The sequence below is a fragment of the Lithobates pipiens genome, unplaced genomic scaffold, assembly GCF_037356315.1.
Source record: "Lithobates pipiens isolate NorthernLeopardFrog02 unplaced genomic scaffold, aLitPip1_a1.2 Scaffold_8, whole genome shotgun sequence".
In the NCBI taxonomy this organism is placed as follows: Eukaryota; Metazoa; Chordata; class Amphibia; order Anura; family Ranidae; genus Lithobates; species Lithobates pipiens.
The window spans coordinates 585864191-585883542 of NW_027507903.1; the positions used below are offsets into that span (position 1 = coordinate 585864191).

Here is a 19352-nt window from a genome sequence, read left to right on the forward strand (position 1 = left end):
TGAGTAAAAACCCTGGGCTAATTGACTGGCTGGTACTGGAGCAATGGTTCCTTGCTCTGCCAGCTCCTTTAAATTTTCCAGTAAACCCGCTGCCCTGGCTGGGTCCCTGGGAGGAAAGGTAATTAGAAAATTCTGTGGGGGAAGACTTTGGAATTCCAGTCTGTACCCTACTTCTAAGAGATTTAAAATATATGGACTCTGCGTAATCCTTTTCCAATGGGGAAGGGAAGTTGCTGAGTCTTGCGCCCACTCCTATGGTGGCGCATTTACCCTCTTTCTGAGAGGTTCCGGAACTGGAAAAAAGAATTGTACTCTTATCCTTTCCTTTTCCACCTCTTCCTTTGTTCAACTTTCCCTTTATGATGAGTCCTTGAGTGGGGCCCTCGAAAAAATTTCTTACCCCTTTCCCTCTTGGGTTTTACCGGGAACTTCTTTCCCTTTTCAGTAGATCGGGACAAAACCTGATCCAAGCCTGACCCAAACAACAGGGAACCCTCAAAGGGAATGCCACACAAACGGGATTTGGAAGTGAAATCTCCATCCCAGGTCTTTACCCATAGGGCCCTCCTGGCGGAGTTTAAGAGTGCTGCTGTCTTAGCTGTGGTCCTAACAGTCTCCACCGCTGCATCTGCCACATACGCTACCGCTCGACTGATTACCTCCAGTGATTCTAAAATATCTTTAGTCTCCTCACCCCGGGAGACGTGATCTATTGATTTGTCAAGCCAGGTGTCTGTATTTCTGGCTACTCAGGCGGAAACTAGGGCCGGCGCCATTGCTGCCGCATTCGCTTCCCAGGCCCCTTTTAGTAAAGTCTCAGATTTCTTATCCATCTGATCTTGGATATTTCCAGAATCTTCAAAGGATAAATCCGACCTCTTGGACACCTGTGCCAGGGCTGCATCCAAACGAGGGGTTTTTTAAAAAATCTTTCCTCCTCCTCACACTTAAAGGGACACCTTCTTTTTTAAGCTTACAGTCCGAGAAGCTTACGTTCAGGTTCCTTCCACTCTCTGAGGACTATCTCCTTCAGAGACTGGTGGATGGGAAAGGTTCTGGCCTGCAACCTTCCTAGGCCCCTATACACCCTGTCCTGTGCTGAAACTTGGGCAGAGGGGACCTGGATATCCTCCGAGGTGTAAATGGCCTTTAAAAGACCCTCCATATCCTCACTTGGGAACAAAAAACCCCCATGTTTTGCCTCCCCCTGGCTATCCTGGTCCGAATCCTCCCCAGAAGTAACTTCTGGGACCTGACCTTCCTCCACTCAGACAATAGGGAGGCCTGGCCCTGGCTCTCCGTATAGGATGTGGAAAAATTTTCTTGTGGGTGAGGAATCTCTCTCTCAGAGGGACTCTCATCCTGCTCTTCACTAGAGTAGTTTGAAAAGATTGAAGGGTGGCTAACATTTCAGACTGTAAAGCCCTACCTTCCTTCACGACCTGAGCGGTCTCCCTGCCTGCGAGTTTAAAGATATACCTATCGCAGAAAGGTTTGCTGTGGTCCTGTGCTAATTTAGCATTCAATAACCACAGCGTTTGGACTTTGAAGTAGCCTTTTCTATAGACCTACAGGCTGACCCCTGGGCAGAGCCTTCAGTCCCTGGAAAATAGGAAATTTAACAATTAGCTACTCAAGTCTAAAAGGGCCAAGGGGAGTCTACCTCAGAGTACCCCGCCCCTCAAAACACAGCTTGATCACTCACCCCCTGTGGCGACCTCAATAGCTGTCTGCTCAGACGGACCTTCCAGTTCCATGACGATTTTAGCTGCCCTGCAGAATCGCTGGGTTAAGGCACAGTCCTGAGCGTTCCCCTGTTTGCCTTTGAAAGTGCTGCAAGGTAAACGGCGTTTTCACAAACAGTAGCCGGGGTGCTTCACTGCAGCCTCTGCTGTTTGAATATTCCCGCCGGTCGGCGCCATCTTTAGGAGGTCCGTCGGCCGGAAGTGACGTACGGCCTCTTCCGGACCTGCGCTGTGCAGTTGGAACGCACGCCAATGCGTCCAGACCTCCCAGCCTCCATCCAGAAATCCGATGGCCGGAAGTGATGCATCCGGACTTCCAGACCTGCGCCGTAGAGCTGGAACGCACGCCACCGCGTTCAGCACTGGAGGAATGCAGCTTACCACCAACGAACAGTCGCTCAAGGTAGGCAAACACAAATGGGGAGCAGCACGTTTAGGACAACTCCCCTGTCCCACGAAGCTGCAAACAGGGCTCCTAAAGGAGACCTTAAGCGAGGACTATTTCCCCCAGGTGTCTCTGGGGGTTGCAAGGGAGAAAGGCAGACCCTGTCCGCTGAGCCCCACAAACAAGGATAATCCTCTCTAGGAAAAAGCGAGGTCCCAGACCTCTCCATAAAAAAATAAAAGGAGAAACTTGGTTTCGCTGTCATCTGTGGGAAACACAATCAAGAACTGAGGGTCTGAGGGAGGGGTGGGGACTTTTAAACTTGTTGTTGATTGTGTTTCCTGTCAGGTGGACCAGTCATCTCAGGTGTGCCGTCCTGGAAGATGACTGGAGAAAACTGTCTTAAAATACAACGGTTTACTACAATGTAATATGTTACTATAAGGGGAGCGGAGCGACACCAAGTTGCATGGTGACAGTGGCCAGCAGCTTCCTGTGCTGATTGCTGGACAACCAGAGCGTGGACAGAAGTTAAACACGGGGGTTGTTTTACAAAAATTGGAGAGTGCAAAATCTGATGCAGCTGTGCACGGTAGCCAATTAGCTTCCATTTTTTTTTTTCTTTCAAAGCTTGATTGAACAAGCTGAAGTGAGAAGCTGATTGGCTACCATGCAGAGCTACACCAGATTCTGAGTGCACCAGTTTTAGTAAATCTCTTCCATGGCGTTATGCGTTTGTCAAGGTGCATGTGCTATATGGATATTTCATGTTCATAGAGTAAAGTTGGCTATTTACTGATCAAAATTTGGCAAGTTCGGCACCTTTTGATAGACTTCTTTTAAAGAAACAAACATTCTGAAAAGCGCCTCCCAGTCAGCAGCTGCAGTCATCAATCAGAATAATATGACAGAAGTCAGGGTATTCCTCCATCCACCTTTTTTGCGTGGATGGAGAAATCTGTCCAGTGGGCTGGGAGTTATTTTTCTTTTAAACACCCCAAACCCCACACACCCTGTTTAAAGCGGGAGTCCACCGGGACTCCGCGTTTTTTTTTTTTTTTTTTTTTTTAAAGCCAGCAGCTACAAATACTGCAGCTGCTGACTTTTAAATAGTGACACTTACCTGTCCAGCGCGCCCGCGATGTCGGCACCCGAAGCCGATCGCTCGCTCGTCTGTCAGGTCCTGCCGTCGCCATCTTGGGTATGGGAATCAGGAAATGGAGCCTTTCGGCTTCATTTCCCGGTTCCCTACTGCGCATGCGCGAGCCGCGCGGCGCAATCCGGACGGTCCCCGCTGCCTCTGGGAGCTGTGTGTTTCCCAGCAGGCAGCGGGGCACTTGCTGAAGGGGGCGGGCGCTTGCGGAAAGGGGCGTAACGTACACCCTTTCCGCAGAGAGCTAGCCCGGAAGTGGGTGCAGTTACCTGGATTATCCAGGTAACTGCACCCCCCACCCCCCTCCCCCCTGAAAGGTGCCGATTGTGGCGCCGGAGGGGGGATTCCGATGAGCGGAGGTCCATTTTAGGGTGGACCTCCGCTTTAATTGGAAGTGAACTACCGCTGCACTGCAATAAATTATTTTACCAGTAGATGGTGCTGTTCCATCAGTGATGACAACTTTTTTGTCCCTAGAAAATCTCACAGCTGCTGGGGAGGGGGTTGGGGGTCTCGAACAGAGAAGCCTCCAATCTGCAAGGGCATTACATTTACTACTTCAGCTCCGGATGGTTTTACCCACTACCTGACACAGCACTGTGTTACTTTAATTGCGCAAAAGTTACAGCATATACAAACTATGGAATAGATTTATAGATTTTTTTTTACCTAGTAATGGTGGCGATCAATTTTTAGCAGGACTGCGACATTGCAGCGTACAAATCTGACCCCAGATGAATCCTTATGGGTAGAGCTCCAAAAGGGATGAAGCTAAGGGGAAAAATAATACTGGAGTATGCTATAGGCCCCTAACTTGTGGGAGGAAGGGGAGACAGATCTATCACAATTTGGATTAGCAGCAAGGATGGAAAGTGTCGTCATAATGGGGGATTTCAATTATCCAGCCATCATCTAAGGCTCGCCAGTTCCTAGATGTCTTGCAGGACATTTTCATGGGTCAGATGGTAGATGCACCAAATAGAAAATGGAATTTCTCTGATGTTCTGAAACGGCGGTTTCTGAAGTGCAGATAACACCAGGTTCAGATAACACGGGGGTAATGGTGGATGCACCAGAGGAACTACATGTCTGACCCCCAGAGTAAAAGTGCTCACTAGAGTGAGACGCCAGGGGTCGCTGAAAAAATAAAGCCAAGGCTGATATTTGTCCTTTAAATGGTGCTTAAAGCCAATTTCTGTTCTATTCCCCGCTGCAGAAACAGCAGGATCCTGGAAACGGAATAGGTGTGCGGACGCCATCCTTTCTCCACACACAGAGATGTAGGCCTTCCAAGTACGATGATACATCTTCCGAGAAGATTTCCGTGCGCTCAGTGACACAGTGACTTGACGCGTCTGCCCAAGGATCTCTTGTCCTGGATACGAATCTTGGCACCTTCCGATTGAGACGGGAAGCCAGGAGATCCACGTCTGGTGTGCCCCACTGCAGGCACAGTAGCAGACACAGTCTCCTGGATCCAGCATCTGGTGACTTAGGTAGTCCGCCTGCCAGTTTTCCACTCCCAGGATGTAAATGGCCGATAAGGCCGGTACATGTCGCTCTGCCCACTGAACAATGTGAGAGACCTCCCGTGCTGCAACTGAGCTTCTTGTTCCTCCTTGATGATTGGCATATGCCACCGCCGTATCGTTGTCTGACTGGATCCTGATCGGACGTCCTCGTAGTCTCATCGACCATGTGGAGAGGCATAGCCTGAATGCTCGTAGCTCGAGCACGTGATCGGCAACTTGGATTCCTCCCCTGACCAGAGGCATTGGTTCGACTGTACTACCAGTACTCCACCCCAGCCAGTCAGGCTGGCAGCCGTTGTGATCACTGTCCAATGCAGAGGTAGGAACGACTTCCTGGACCGAAGTGCCGGGGGCATCAGCCACCAGGGCAGGGAGTCCCTGACTGACTGGCTTACCTGAATCTGCCGATCCAGGGATAACGGATTTTTGTCCCATTTCGTCAAGATCTCCTTCTGCAAGAATCTGGTATGAAACCGGGCGTACGGCACTTCCTCGGAGGCCACCATGAGCCCCAGGACTCACATGCAGAAGCGTAGCGACAACTACCTGCGGCTCAGCAATAGTTTCACCCCGGCTCTGAGAGTCTGCAGCTTGTCTGAAGGGAGAAACGCTCTCGCTTCCTTGGAGTCCAGCAGTAAGCCTAGGTACTCCAAACGCTGAGTTGGTATAAGCACTGACTTTTTTAGGTTCAACAGCCACCCAAAATCTTGCAGGGTTTGCATGGTGAGCGCCACATCCTCCTTTAATTCTGAGGTGGAAGATGCTCTCAGGAAGAGATTGTCTAGGTAACCTACAATCGCAATCTTGCGTTGTCGCAACAACGCCAAAATTGGAGCCAATACCTTGGTAAAGACTCGGGGGTGCTGATGCCAAGCCAAAAGGGAGAGCCACAAACTGGTAGCAGGCTTCTCCAACTGCTAATCGCAGAAAACTCTGATGCCGGAGGCATATGGGTATGTGCAGGTACGCATCCTGGATGTCCAAAGATGCCAGGGAGTCCCCTTGATGGAGTGCAGTGACTACGGAGCGAACTGATTCCATTCTGAACCTCTGTACTTTTACAAAGCAATTGAGAGCTTTTAGGGCCAAGATTGCACGTACTCATTCCTTTATGGGGACTACAAACAGATTGGAGTAGAACCCCTGGAACTTTTCCAACTCCAGAACAGGCACAGTCACCCTGCGACTTAGCAGGTCCCTTACCGCCCCCATGAGGGCTTCCCGTCAAGCTGGGAGTAAAGGTATGCTGGAGGGGAAGAACCTGTTTGGTGGCCAAGAGAGGAACTATATCTTGTAGCCAGAGGAAATCGGTTTGCAGACCCATTGTTCGGACAGCCAAGAGGCCCACCAGGCTGCAAATTCCCGAAGGCGACCCCTTCATGCAGTAGCACTTTTGCTCGCAGGCTTATTAGGCTTGCGGTTCCAGGGATGCTTTTGTCCCTCAGAGGCCGTCCTGTTGGGCTGGGGACGTTTAGCCGAAGCTCCGGGCGGACAAAAAAGCCACTTATGAACGAAAAATGAGGGCCCTTGCCTACAGCGTGGCTCCTTAGTCTTCCTGGTCTGTGGAAGTAAGGTACTCTTCCCGCCTGTGGCATTCTTAAGGATGTGATCCAACGAGCTCCAAAGAGCCACTCACCAAGGAAGGGTAGATCCGTCAGGGCTTTTTTTTTTTTTTTTTTTTTTTTTTTTTTTTTTAAGATGCCTGGTCCGCTGACCAGCATTTTAGCCAGATCAGGTGCCTTAGCACCACTGCTGACATTGAAGCTCTGGATAACAGAAGAAGGGTATCCAGGGCCAGGTCACAAACGTACTTAAGGCTTTTCACTAACTGGTCTGCTAGTTCCACGCAGACAGGAGAAGCCTGTTGCTCCCCCTATTCGCAGTGCAAAAGTTTTGCCCAATCAGTAAGTGTCTGTGACACAAGTCCTGGGGCCAGTCCCGGTCGCATTGCTGACCCCACAATCATAAACAAGGAACGGGCCACTCTCGGCCTTCCTGTCTTGGGGTCCTTAAATGCAGGAGTCTCCTCTACTGGGATCGTGGTTACTTTATTTAACCTGGATACTGGGAGGGGGGGGGGGTCGCCGACCATTTTTTAAGGCTCTCCTCAAAGGGGTAACGCACCGCCATACTTTTTGGGACCGAAATGGTCCGTTGCGGTCTTCCCCATTCCTTTTATATGAACTTATCGAAATAAGTCAGATACAAACACCTTAGCTGTACGGGCTGGCTTACGGGACCCAAAAGGGACCGCTACCTCAGCAGAAGGATCTGCTGTATCCTGAATCTTCAGGGTATCACGCACAGCTGTGATAAGTGCTCCAACTAGCGCTTTGTCGTGCGCGAACCCGGACGGGAACTCATCCTCACTGTCTGCTTTTTACCACCTTTGCGCCCACACACTGCCTCCATCCTGGCAACGAACGTATCAAGGACTGCCGGACAAGGCGTCCAAAGGCACTGCACTGTTTGCAGACGAGCCGGTTGCAATTGCCGGGAGTTTGGGGGAAGAAACACTAGTTTCTGAAGCCATGCTGACCCACCCTGTCTGCCACCTGTTGGGGACTTAAGACAGTGACAGGTGCACAGTCCCACCTTCCTAGCTGCTGCAGACTGAGGGTCCTGTGTCAGCTCCCAAGTGTTCTGAGTGAAAAAAAAAAACAAAAAAAAAAAAAAAAACACGCTGTTCTGAACTCAGGGACCAGCGCTGGGCTACAACAAAATGGCCACTGGGTGTCCAGTATAAAGGACATAATCACAGGGAAAATGGCCACTGAACTACAGTAAAATGGTTCCTGACCACGCTTTACACTGAGTCACACCAAACATGGCCGACAAAACTGTACACAGAGGAGGACAGTGAAAAAAGACAGAGAAAATGGCTGCAGAACAGCACTATGGCGTTCAGCATGTGCAGACCCCCTGGGGGGGGGGGGGACGACAGGGAGAGAAGAGAGGGAGGAGAGGGACCCCCGAATCAACCTCCCAGGGAATGCCCAGCTGCTCAAGCCCACCGAGGTAGGGAGAGCTGTACTTACTATCCGAACGAGCTGGGGACATTTCATCACAGACTCCCTTCCGAAAAGTATGGGGCGGCTGCTGGCCACGGCACACTGTGACTCAGACATCAGTAGCCCGGTCATGTGTGTGCCCCGGAGCGCTGCGCTCACTGGCCCGCCCTGGAGCGTGAGGGGCATTTCGTGGCCAACCCAGCAATGGCCAGGCTGGTGAGACTGCAAGGATAAGAGTAGTCAGCCTGTCAGCCGGCTGTTGATAGCAGATCACAGGATCTCAAATCTTGCACAAAGGGCAAACTTCTGAAAAAAAAAAATCCCAGGGCCGACGGTCCCGCAGGGTCCCTAGGTCCATCTCCTTCACTAGGCAGAAAAACTCTGAAGCTGCAGGAAGCAGGCTGGGGGGTTATTACTGAAGGGACCGCCCCTTGGGCATAACTAGAAAGTTCTGTTTTTGAACATGTTCTGCCTAGTCCTCTCCTGAAGGTAATGTAACAACCCTATGGTCAAGAATAAATGGAGCTGTGTCAGTCAGTGAACGAAAGAGAAATTTACCTGTTTTGACATACAGATTCAACTTAACAACAAACCTACAGACCCGATCTTGTTTGTAACCCAGAGACTGTAATAGACCTACCGATTACCAACAATACAGTCCTGATGTGGAGAAAACGGGGCAATTTAGGAAACAACGATCACAGGTCAATTAGCTTCAGTATAAAAATCACACAAATAGGAAACAAAGGGGAATACAAAGACATTGAATTTCAAAAGAGCAAACTTCCCCAAACTACGAACCTTGCTAAAAGATATAAAATCTTATAAACAAAGAACATGGAGGAAAAATGGGTATGCTTTAAGAGCATTTAAAATAAGGGCATTTAAAAGAGCGAACAAAAGTCCTGGATGGCTTAACTCCAATGTAAAAATGCATATAAAAGCAAAGGAGAAGGCCTTAAAAAAATACAAGGTTGAGGGATCATCATCAGCATTCAGACTTTACAAAGAATGTAACAAGAAATGTAAGGGTGCAATTAGGGCGGTTAAGATAGAACACAAAAGACACAGTGGAGTAGAGCAGTACAAATACTGTACCGATGACCCCACAATAGTAATTTTTCCGTGGAAGGGAGTTTAATAAGACTCGTGGCCACTCAATAGAAGAAAAGAGGTTTAGCCTTAAACTACATAGAGGGTTCTTTACTGTAAGAGCGGCAAGGACATGGAATTCCCTTCCATAGGTGGTGGTCTCAGCGGGGAGCATGGATCGTTTCCATAACATACAGGGATATACAATGTAATACTGACATATAATCACACACATAGGTTGGATGCGATGGTCTTTTTTTCAACCTCATCTACAGTGCTATGTAAAAAATACACTTTTTGGGGACCAGTGACAATATTACATTGATCAGTGCTATAAAAATGCAAATCTGACTATAAGTGACACTTTTTGGGGACCAGTGACACCAATAAAGTGATCAGTGCTATGAGGAAAAAAAAAAAAACAGTCACTGTATAAATGGCACTGGCAGGGAAGGGGTTAACATCAGGAGTCGACCAAAGGGTTAAATGTGCTTCTAGGGGGTGCTAACCATGGGGGGAAGCTGTGACAGGAAGAAAACAGATCTGTGTTTCTGTTTTGCTTTGTAATTGAGGTGCTTGTTTTTTTTACATTGGTTTGCGAGTATATTAGTTTTATTTTACCAATGAGTGGTGTAAAAAGGTAATGCCATAGGCTGGCGTGCCCTTTATTTTGTCTTTTGTGCAAAGCTTGATCTGTTATTTAACGCCACATGGATGTTCAGGAGGCGTTACCTTTGTTGCATGCTGGTGGAGATAACATTAGGTGACAATATGTGAACAGCCCAACCAATAAAATCTGCAGACCCATCAAGTTTCTCGAACAACCGCTCTCTCTCAGCCTCGCTCAGTGTCTTGGAGTCTGAAAGGAAAAAGAATTAAAGTGGTTTGGTACCTAAAAATGAAAGTTCATGTTATTAAAATCAACAGATAGCATACTTACCTAAACGAACCCTGAAAAAAAAAAATATTATTTACTTACCTTTTATTTCTGATGTTTAAGCGGACTTCCGGGTTGTCCTCCCGTGGGAGTAGGCGTGGCTATCGTCCTCGCAATGGTCCCTGGGAAATTTCCCAAGAATCCATGGGGGACAATGAAAGTTTTTCTTTCCTTGTCACTGCTCTCACTGAGCATGTGCAAGATGGAGCGGAGCATGCTGGGAGCCAGACGTCATCATATACCAGGAAGTAAATGCCTGTGGGCTTCAGACGCCCACAGTTAAAATGGAAAACCCCAGAGCAGGTTTTTATAAGTCATCCTGAGGAAAAGATTCGTCGCGCCGGGGGTCAAATAAACGCCGGACGTGGATGCCAATCGAAGGTAGCACTCGCCCACCAGTGAGACAGGTAAGAAAAAAATAAAAAAAGAGTGGAATCCCACTTTAAAAAAAAAAAAAAAAACACCAACATAGATGATCAGCATTTAATGCGAAAACTGTATGTTCGCAACTAGCGCTGCAATTAACAATTATATTCATATTCGATTCGTTGGCTGATTATGGTTTCGATAAATCGATTATTCGGAGGAAAAGCTCAAAAAAAAAAAAATAAGTGTGGTGTATCATTTAGTGAATATGCAAAGTTTAAAAAAAAAAAAAAAAAAAAAAGGGAAGAAACTATTTTCATTTGAATGCCTTATTTTACCTCCAGTCTATCAGCCTCCAGCTTTTCTGGGTTTAGATGTTCTTCCCTTCACAAAGCCCTTAGGCCCCTTTTACACGGGACGGATCAGTAATTATTCGCCCCGTGATGATCCGCTCGCTCAGCAGGGATCGCTCCGTTGTCCCGGCTGCGGACAGGGCGGTCTCCGCACAGTGTGCAGGGACCGCCCTGTCAGCTCTCCACTCTCCTCTATGGGGATCGGATGAGCACGGACCGTCTGCCCGTGTTCATCCGATCTGCAGACGGATAGAAAAATAGGATTTTCCTCCGTCTGCAGAATCGGACAGTAGCGGAGGCGGACGATATCAGGTGTCTGCGGATGTTTATCCGCACACACCCGCTATCCCATAGGGATGAATGTATGCCCGTATTTGATCCGCAAACGGATGGATGAAATACGGACATACCATCCGCATGTGTGAAAGGGGCCTTAAAGCCATTGTAAATGTTGAATTCTTTTTTTTTAATAAAACCTTTAGAGTCACCTTTAAATCGCTTCTTTCTCCTGCCCAAGACTACATGTCCTATGAGGCATTACTCCTTATTCATTCAAATTCACAAGTTCTCAGGCACTTTTTGACATGTATGGACAGTGTACCGAGCTGTATGTGAGCTGCACTGTATTTGCAGACATTTAAATAATGCATTCTTTATGTAGGACAACCAATTGATTATGAAAGTAGTTGATAATTTTCATAATCGATTATATTGATTAAATTGTTTCACCCCTAGTTTAGAATGGGATCTAAAAATAGATAAAATTATTTAGAGTGGGGCCGCAACTAGGGATTATAATTGATTATTTGTCTCAGCCCTATTTTCAATCATCATTCAGGTAACTGGGAATGCCTCTCATATGTTTAGGACAGGTGCGATCACTACATATCACATGCAGTAGGTAAGGCTTGGACAATATTGTCCTGTTATATAATGGGGGGGGGGGGGGTGGAGGATGAGAGGTGTTGATTTACCAGGATTTGTAATTTATCAATTTTATAATTAATAAGACAAAACTGTGTCTGGGGAATATTCAGTGTTGCTTCTGTCTTTATCTTTATTTGTATTTCCATATGAAAAAATAAATAAATAAAAAAACACATTCAAAATTGATTTAATGCATCAAAACAATTCAGATTCCTGTACAAAATAAACAAAGATTGTGTTGAGTAGATATAAAATGCAAAGCGGCAAGACATTACAACACCCAAAATTATCAATAGATGACACTTGAAATGCATCTACATCTCATCAGTTTGAAGATAACTGGAAATGGGGAACATATAATTATGTTGATAATTATGGCAGTGATACCCAATATGTGTTGCACAATCACTGCTCACTTACAGGCACATTTGCATTCACGTGTACATGGGCCAAGGGGGGTGCTTTTAAACAACATTTATTCTTTAAACCGGTATTAAACCTAAAATTTAAAATGACTACATTGAAGCTTGCCAAACCTTAATTATGGTGGCCGCATTTGTTTTCTTTTAATCATTTTTTTTTCTTTTATTTTCATTGATCCAGCCAGTAAGCAAGTCAGTTATTTTTCTACCCTCCTTTAACAGACCAAGCTGTCCAGCAAAAGTGGCAAAAAACATAAAAAAATAAAAAGGGTTGCCGTCACTGCTTAACCGCTTGCCACCCGCCCACTGTGAAATGACAGAGTAGCGGTGCGGCTCTTGTTCTGAGACAACGTCATATGACGTCATCCCAGAATGGGCGCACAGCGTGGCGATCCCGGCCCAAATCCTTTAACCGCGTGATCAGCGGTGTCCAATCACAGCCGGTCACATGTAAACACAGAGATGTCGGCAATCAGCTCTCATCGCTACACACTGACAGAGTGTGTGGCGAGAAGAGCCTATCAGCGGCATCTCCTCCCAGGGGACATCTAGACATGTAATCAGGGCACTGATCACAATAACATGCCCCCAAGGCCAGCAATCAGTACCCACCAGTGCCAGCAATCAGTGCTGGTTAGTGATGTCAGTCAGTGCTGGCTATCAGTGCTGCCCATCATTGCCACATATCAGTGCGGCATAATGAGGGCCCATAATACCCTCCCTTCGGAGACTGGCCGCAGGGCAGTATCCCAACAAAATGACCCCAAACACACCTCCAAGACGACCACTGCCTTGCTAAAGAAGCTAGGGGTAAAAGGTGATGGACTGGCCAAACAGGTCTCCAGACCTAAACCCTATTGAGCATCTGTGGGGCTTCCTCAAACGGAAGGTGGAGGAGCACAAGGTCTCTAACATCCATCAGCTCTGTGATGTCATGATGGAGGAGTGGAAGAGGACTCCAGTGGCAACCTGTGAAGCTCTGGTTAACTCCATGCCCAAGAGGGTTAAGGCAGTGTTTGAAAATAATGGTTGTCACACAAAATATTGATGTTTGGGCATAATTTGGACATTTTCTTTGAGGGGTGTACTCACTTTTGTTGCCAGCTGTTTAGACATTAATGGCTGTGTGTTGAGTTAATTTGAGGGGACAGCAAATTGACACTGTTATACAAGCTGTACACTCACTACTTTACATTGTAGCAAAGTTTCATTTCTTCAGCGTTGTCACATGAAAAGCTATATTAAAATATTTACAAAAATGTGAGGGGTGTACTGACTTTTGTGAGATGCTGTATATGAAAAAGAGCTGGGTAAATTGACAGCGCTATACAAGTACCTGAAATGAATAAAGAAGTAGATCTTTTACCGGGTGTCCGGCTATGGCCATCTTTATTGGCTGGTTCAGGAGTGCATTCACCCTGGCAAACAGGATCCGTGCTGTAAAGTAAACAGAGCTGCACTTTTTTTTCCAAAAAATAGCCAGGGCAGTCAAGGGGCCCCAAGTATGTATTACAATGTACAGCTTTAATGTTCATTAACTTGACGGGCACATCTGTAGGCCATTTGGGCTTCCCTAAAATCCTAGTTGAAAAATTCCCAGTTGGCAATCCCCATGTCTTGCCTTGTTGCTAGGATGCAAAAACTGTTGGTTTTCATGCCTGTAAAGCTGGGATCGAACATCAGTTTTCTCAAAAACTTTTTTCCAATCTGATTTCTAGGAGACAGATTAGTATAGGGGCTTTGCTCCGCTTTATAGTCAGCATACTAACACAAAAACTAAACACTACTAACAGTTTCACGTAACACTGTAGAAGTCACTGACATTTTCTTGTGATGCAGTAGTGGTAGAAGTGTGTTTGGGTACAGCTCAGTTTATAAGTTAAGTTTCTGGTACATGTTAAAAGCAAAAACAGACTGCAAATTGCAGGTGTGTGTGGGTGCATGGCTATGAGAACAGATCTCAGTAGCTACCACCAACCAGTGCTGTCCCACAAAAAAAGTCGCAGTAAACGAGACCTGCCTACGTATAAGTGGGAGGTATACGCAAATTTTCTACTTTGATACTGAAAACGTAGACATAGGTGTCTTACCTGCAACTTTCAGGTCCTCCAAATCCTTCTTCCGGGATACAGGACAATAACATATTCCATATACCATGGGGCCTGCAACACAGGGAAATAAAAATCACAATAGTGCAGGAAGTAAAAGATCTGCTCTAGTATTTGCTGGTCTTTTAGGGTCCATTGGGATTTGCTGAGAAGCCCGGTCCAGGGCAGTCCCAAAGCAAGAAAAGGGAAAAAGCCTTCTTCCCCATTAGGCCTGTTTACATAACCACAGGTATGGCATGCAGTACCTTTCATTTGTGAGCGCAGCATGGTGCAATGCAATTCGCAACATCACACCACAGACAACAGAACATAAGGGGAGAATTACAGCCAAAGCTTGTTTGGCTGAATATCTCCTGTGGATCACAGGCTTGCCGTTTTTTTCTGCACTCCAGTGATCCGTCTTCAGCCAATAGTGGCCTGAAACCCGATGTCGGCTGAAGTCACACAGAGCCGATCCAGCCTTGGGAAGGGCCGCCACAAAAAAAAAAAAAAAGTAGTAAACAGTGTAAAAATAAAAAAAAAGAGGGGGAATTTTTTTTTTTTTGATTGAAATTGATTTTTTATCAAATTTATTTTAATAAAATGCTTTGGCGTAAAACTCTAAAGATAGTTTTCTATTTAGGAAACACTAATTTAGTTTATGCAGCAGGAAATTGAGCTTAGTTATGTAGCATGAGGCTGTTTATTCTGCAATATTTACATTTTTGGTAAACTCATTCAATGAATCCAAGCTCTGCAAGCTGAGATAACATGCACTGCATTGATGCATTCACACAATTTCACAGTAACCATGAGATAAAACAAAGTTCAGGAATATTCCATTATCCTATTGTTTTGCAAATCTATGTACACTACAAACTGTATGATTGAATTGGTCCTGATATCGCTGTTTTACTAACCCGACATCTTATTATTCTAAATAGGAAACCTTCATTTTGCTTGCAAATATTAAAGATGCCAACCTACCAGCAAGAATAAGTGCTTATATTTAGAGAGCACCTGTCATTTCACATCCATCATGGCAGTGCATGTTAGTGGGCATCCACTCACCTGCTGCCGCCACGTCCCTCACCTTGTTGTGTCACTGCCCCATCACCAGCCGTCCCATTAAAGTGAATGGGACTGTCGGTGAGTCAACAGCGGGTCAGAGGAGGAGCCACTGCGGGACAGAGATGACAGCTGCTCTTTAAAAACTATGATTTAAATCAAGCCTTTTTACTAGTGATTTAAATCAAATCCACCCTGCAAGAATGAGTGTGTTGGCAGTATTCTATTGCATTCAGTGTGGCTCCTGGTGTAAATGAGCCCTTAAAACGAAACTCCAGATTTTCTCTCTTTTTTGTTTTCCTTGGAAACACCTTGCATTTATATAAAAGTTCTCTAATGACACCTATCCTAGGCACAGATAGCAGCTGGTTATTGAAAAAAATCATAGCTGCTCTGATGTGGGATCCTACTCACAGTTGGGGGTGCAACGGATCGCCACCGATCCGTGATCCGAACGGGTCACTCCGCTTGGATCAGCACATGCCACGATCCGTGGTCTCGGCCTTAGGAAAGGCTGCAGCTTTGGCCTAGCTCCGAAGTGGCAGCCATCTTTCTACACCCAGGCTGTTTACACTGCGATCACTCCGACGGAGCGATAACAAACTGCGTCATGTCATGACGCCGGTTCCTCTCTCCCCGCTCTGTACTAATCTGTACAGTGGAGGGGAGAGATCCAGAGATGGAAGCAGCCATCCCTCCATACCCTGCCATACCCAGCCAATACTCTGCCATGCCCAGCCAATATTACAGTGGGGGAAATTGTGGATATTACAGTGGGGACTATATGGTGGTATAAGTTTCACAGGTTTTTGCAAATTAACCACTTGCTTACTGGGCACTTAAACCCCCCTCCTGCCCAGACCAATTTCCAGCTTTCAGCGCTGACGCACTTTGAATGACAATTGCGCGGCCATACAACACTGTACCCAAATGAAATTTTTATCATTTTTTTCCCACAAATAGAGCTTTCTTTAGGTGGTATTTAATTACAGCTGGGAGTTTTATTTTTTGCTAAACAAAAAAGATGCAAAATAAAAAAAAAAATAAAAAAAAAATCATGTTTAATAGTTTGTTATAAAATTTTGAAACAGGTCATTTTTCTCCTTCATTGAAGTGCGCTGATGAGGCGGAACTGATAGGCTGCACTGGTGGGCACTGATAGGCATAGTTAAGGCGGCACTAATAGGCACAGATAAGGTGGCACAGATAAGGCAGTACTGATGGGTACAGATAAGGCGGCACTGATGGGCAAAGATGGGCACAGATAAGATGGCATGGATGGGTGACACTAAGGGGCACTGATAGGTGGGACTGATGGGCACGGATATGTGGCACTGGGGTGAAGCACCGTTGTTGAGGCAGATTGTGGGCACTGATGGGTGGCACTATGGGCACTGCTGGGTGGCACTTATTTATTCGTGAGGTGGCACTGGCAGGGGGCAGGTGGGCACTGGTAAGCTGGCCGTGATCGGGACTGATGTCCCGATCACGGCCGCCGGTGATCGGCTCTTTTTTTTTCTCCTTGCGCTGTCAGCGCGAGGAGGAAAAATAGCCGATCACCGGCTCCGTTGTATCACGTGATCAGCTGTCATTGGCTGACAGCTGATCACGTGGTAAGGGGTCAGGATCGACCCCTTGCTCGGATCCGTGATCAGGCGAGTCTCAGACTCGCCGAGCACAGAGCACGCCGCGTGCGCCCCTCAGGGGGCGCGCAAGCCGCTCATGCACGGGACGACGTCAATAGAGGTGGTCCCGGCAAAAGAGGTCCGCGCTTTAGCCGTCATTTGGCTATAGCGCGGATCTCTAGTGGTTAAATTATTATTTGCTGATCTGAAAAATGATCCGATCCGTGACTCTGATGCGAGGAATGATCCGATCAGTGAGTTTTTAAAGGGAGTGTTCCGCTTTTAAACCTCCTCCTCTCCCCTCACTCTCTCACTTTTGTAGCCTAGTTTTAAAAAAAGGTACCAGGGACCACTTTTGCCATGGTGATTAGAGCGAAAGTTCTCTCCTCCCCCGCAACCTTCTGGGACACGTCACAGGACCCAGAAGGCTGCGGGATATTGGTTTGTGCAAAAATTTATTGTGGACTTGCGAACACGCCTGAGCTCATCCTTAATCAGTGCTAAATAATATGCACTGAAACTGTACTAATAACTAGGGATGGGCTCCGGCATGTTCGCACAGCCCAAGTGCAGAACCCGACAGGAAGCAAGCGCTGCGCTAATCACAGGCAGTGAGACATTTCCCGACCTCTGCAGCCGCACATCGGGACAACCTCTTCTGGGGGGCTCTGCACATGGGCTGTGTGAACACGCCGGAGCTTATCCCTACTACTGACACTGACAGGGAAGGGGTTAACAGGGGCGATCAAAGGGTTAAGTGCGTGCCTAAAAAGAATGAGCCCCGATGTGTTCGCACACCCCACATGCAGAGCCCGCCAGGAAGTCGGCACTGCGCTGATCCCAAGCAGCAAGATATTGTCGCGATGCACGGCTGCAAGGATTGGAAAATGTCTCACTGCCTGTGATTAGCACAGCGCCGACTTCCTGGCGGGCTCTGCATGTGAGGTGTGCAAACACGCCGAAGCCCATCCCTAGTCATTAGTAGAGTTTCAGTGCACGTTATTTAGCACAGATTAAGGATGAGCTCAGGCACGTTCGCAAGTGTCACGATAAATTTTGCACAAACCGATCAATGTAAGCGTAATGGGATTTTTTTTTTTTAAACCAAAAATATGTAGTAGAATGCACATTGCCCTAAATTCAAGAAGAAACTAAATTTTTTTTTATTAGGTAGGTTTTATAGCAGAAAATAAAAAATATATATTTTTTTTTCAAAATTGTTCTTTCTTTGCATATAGCGCAAGTAAAAAATGCAGAGGTGATCAAATACCACCAAAAGAAAGCTTTGTGGGAAAGAAAGAACATACATTTTATTTGGGTATAGCGCTGCATGACCGCGCAATTGTCAGTTAAAGTAAGGCAGCGCCTAATCGCAAAAAAAGCCCGGTCGTGAAGGGGGGTAAAATCTTCCAGAGCTGAAGTGCCTTGCGACCCCCCATAAAAGGATCGCTTCAGCTGACATTGTGATTAAAGTTGTCCCTCTTTCTCATAGGACAGACCAAAGACAGAATATCTCTGCATAGGAATGTGACATAGTTATGTTTCATATGACTAGTCTCCTCTACCTCCTGATCACAATGTAATGTCATGTACAGAACCCCGGGTACCATGTACGGAGCATCTCCCGCAATATCTCACCCAGGACGGGGCCCCTCCCGGCTTCATCAATCCCCAGGCAGCAATCTTCCCGGGTGCATAGCTCCGGTACCGGGGAGGCCAGCACACAGTTCTTAGAATTGTCCCGCTCGAACCGCTCCAGTTCCATGCTGACAACACAACTTCCGGCAACAACAAGGCTTCCCGCCAACTACGAGTGACGTCAACACGGCCCTGACCAGGCGGCGTCAATAAGCTTTATTGACAGGAAGCTAGAGAGAGCACATTGCAGTGTGGTGTGTGAAGTGTGCTGGTTTAAGTGAGATGTAGCTGATGTCAGGATGAGGAGTATTTAAAGGAGCAACTGCAGTTAATTTGTAATAAAAAAAATATTTTCCATTCTGAAACTTCTCTCCAACCACTTTGCATATTATTTTATATAAACTGTGATTCTGTACTTGCCAAATATGCTGCAGAAATCTCCCTCCACTGAGTCTGGCTGCAACTATTTTAACTGTGGGCAGCTGAATCCACCGCCTGTTCACTTCCTGAATTTACACAGAGGCACGCCTCCAGCTCTGCAGCTCTCATTGGCCCTCTTATGACTCCCCCCTCCCTTCCTGGCAAACTCAGGAGAGTGAGAGCTTTGCATGAAGTCATAAGCATAGGCTTTTTTTTCCTAGACAAGAAACAGGAAGTTTCTTACTATCCAAAGCTAAAACAGAAAAGGAAGAAAATTTAATAGATGTTGCGCTTTAATGGTGTGCAGATGAAGCAGATTTGGGGAAAAACTCCTGGGGTGAACTTCACTCAATTCACTGAAAAGTGATCAAAAAATCAGGATGAGCCAAGAAATTCTGTCCCTAGACATAGCAATAGAAACCATGATAGATTCTGTTGTTTGCAATGATTTTTGCACAGTCCCCCCATGCAAGAAATATATTGTATCTACCTCCTGGGGCCCAAACTGTATAAAAAATAAAAATAAATTAGGGGTACTTTTTTTGTCTGTAGGCAGACTATTATTTTAATTAGGGCGGGGCATTCATTTGT

The 19352-nt window shown here is 46.5% G+C and overlaps 1 protein-coding gene across 1 annotated transcript in view; it reads right to left on the reverse strand.

Moving 5' to 3' along the window:
* Positions 1-18520, reverse strand: part of RNASEH2A (ribonuclease H2 subunit A) — a 40829-nt gene extending 22309 nt beyond the window's left edge. Inside the window, exons 1-3 of the mRNA XM_077470392.1 lie at positions 18342-18520; positions 14014-14085; positions 9651-9777 (exon numbers count right to left, since the gene is read on the reverse strand). Coding sequence (XP_077326518.1) covers positions 9651-9777; positions 14014-14085; positions 18342-18468 — 326 coding nt within the window. The 5' untranslated portion in view covers positions 18469-18520. The remainder of the gene's footprint in view (positions 1-9650; positions 9778-14013; positions 14086-18341) is intronic.
* Positions 18521-19352: the final 832 nt, after the last annotated feature.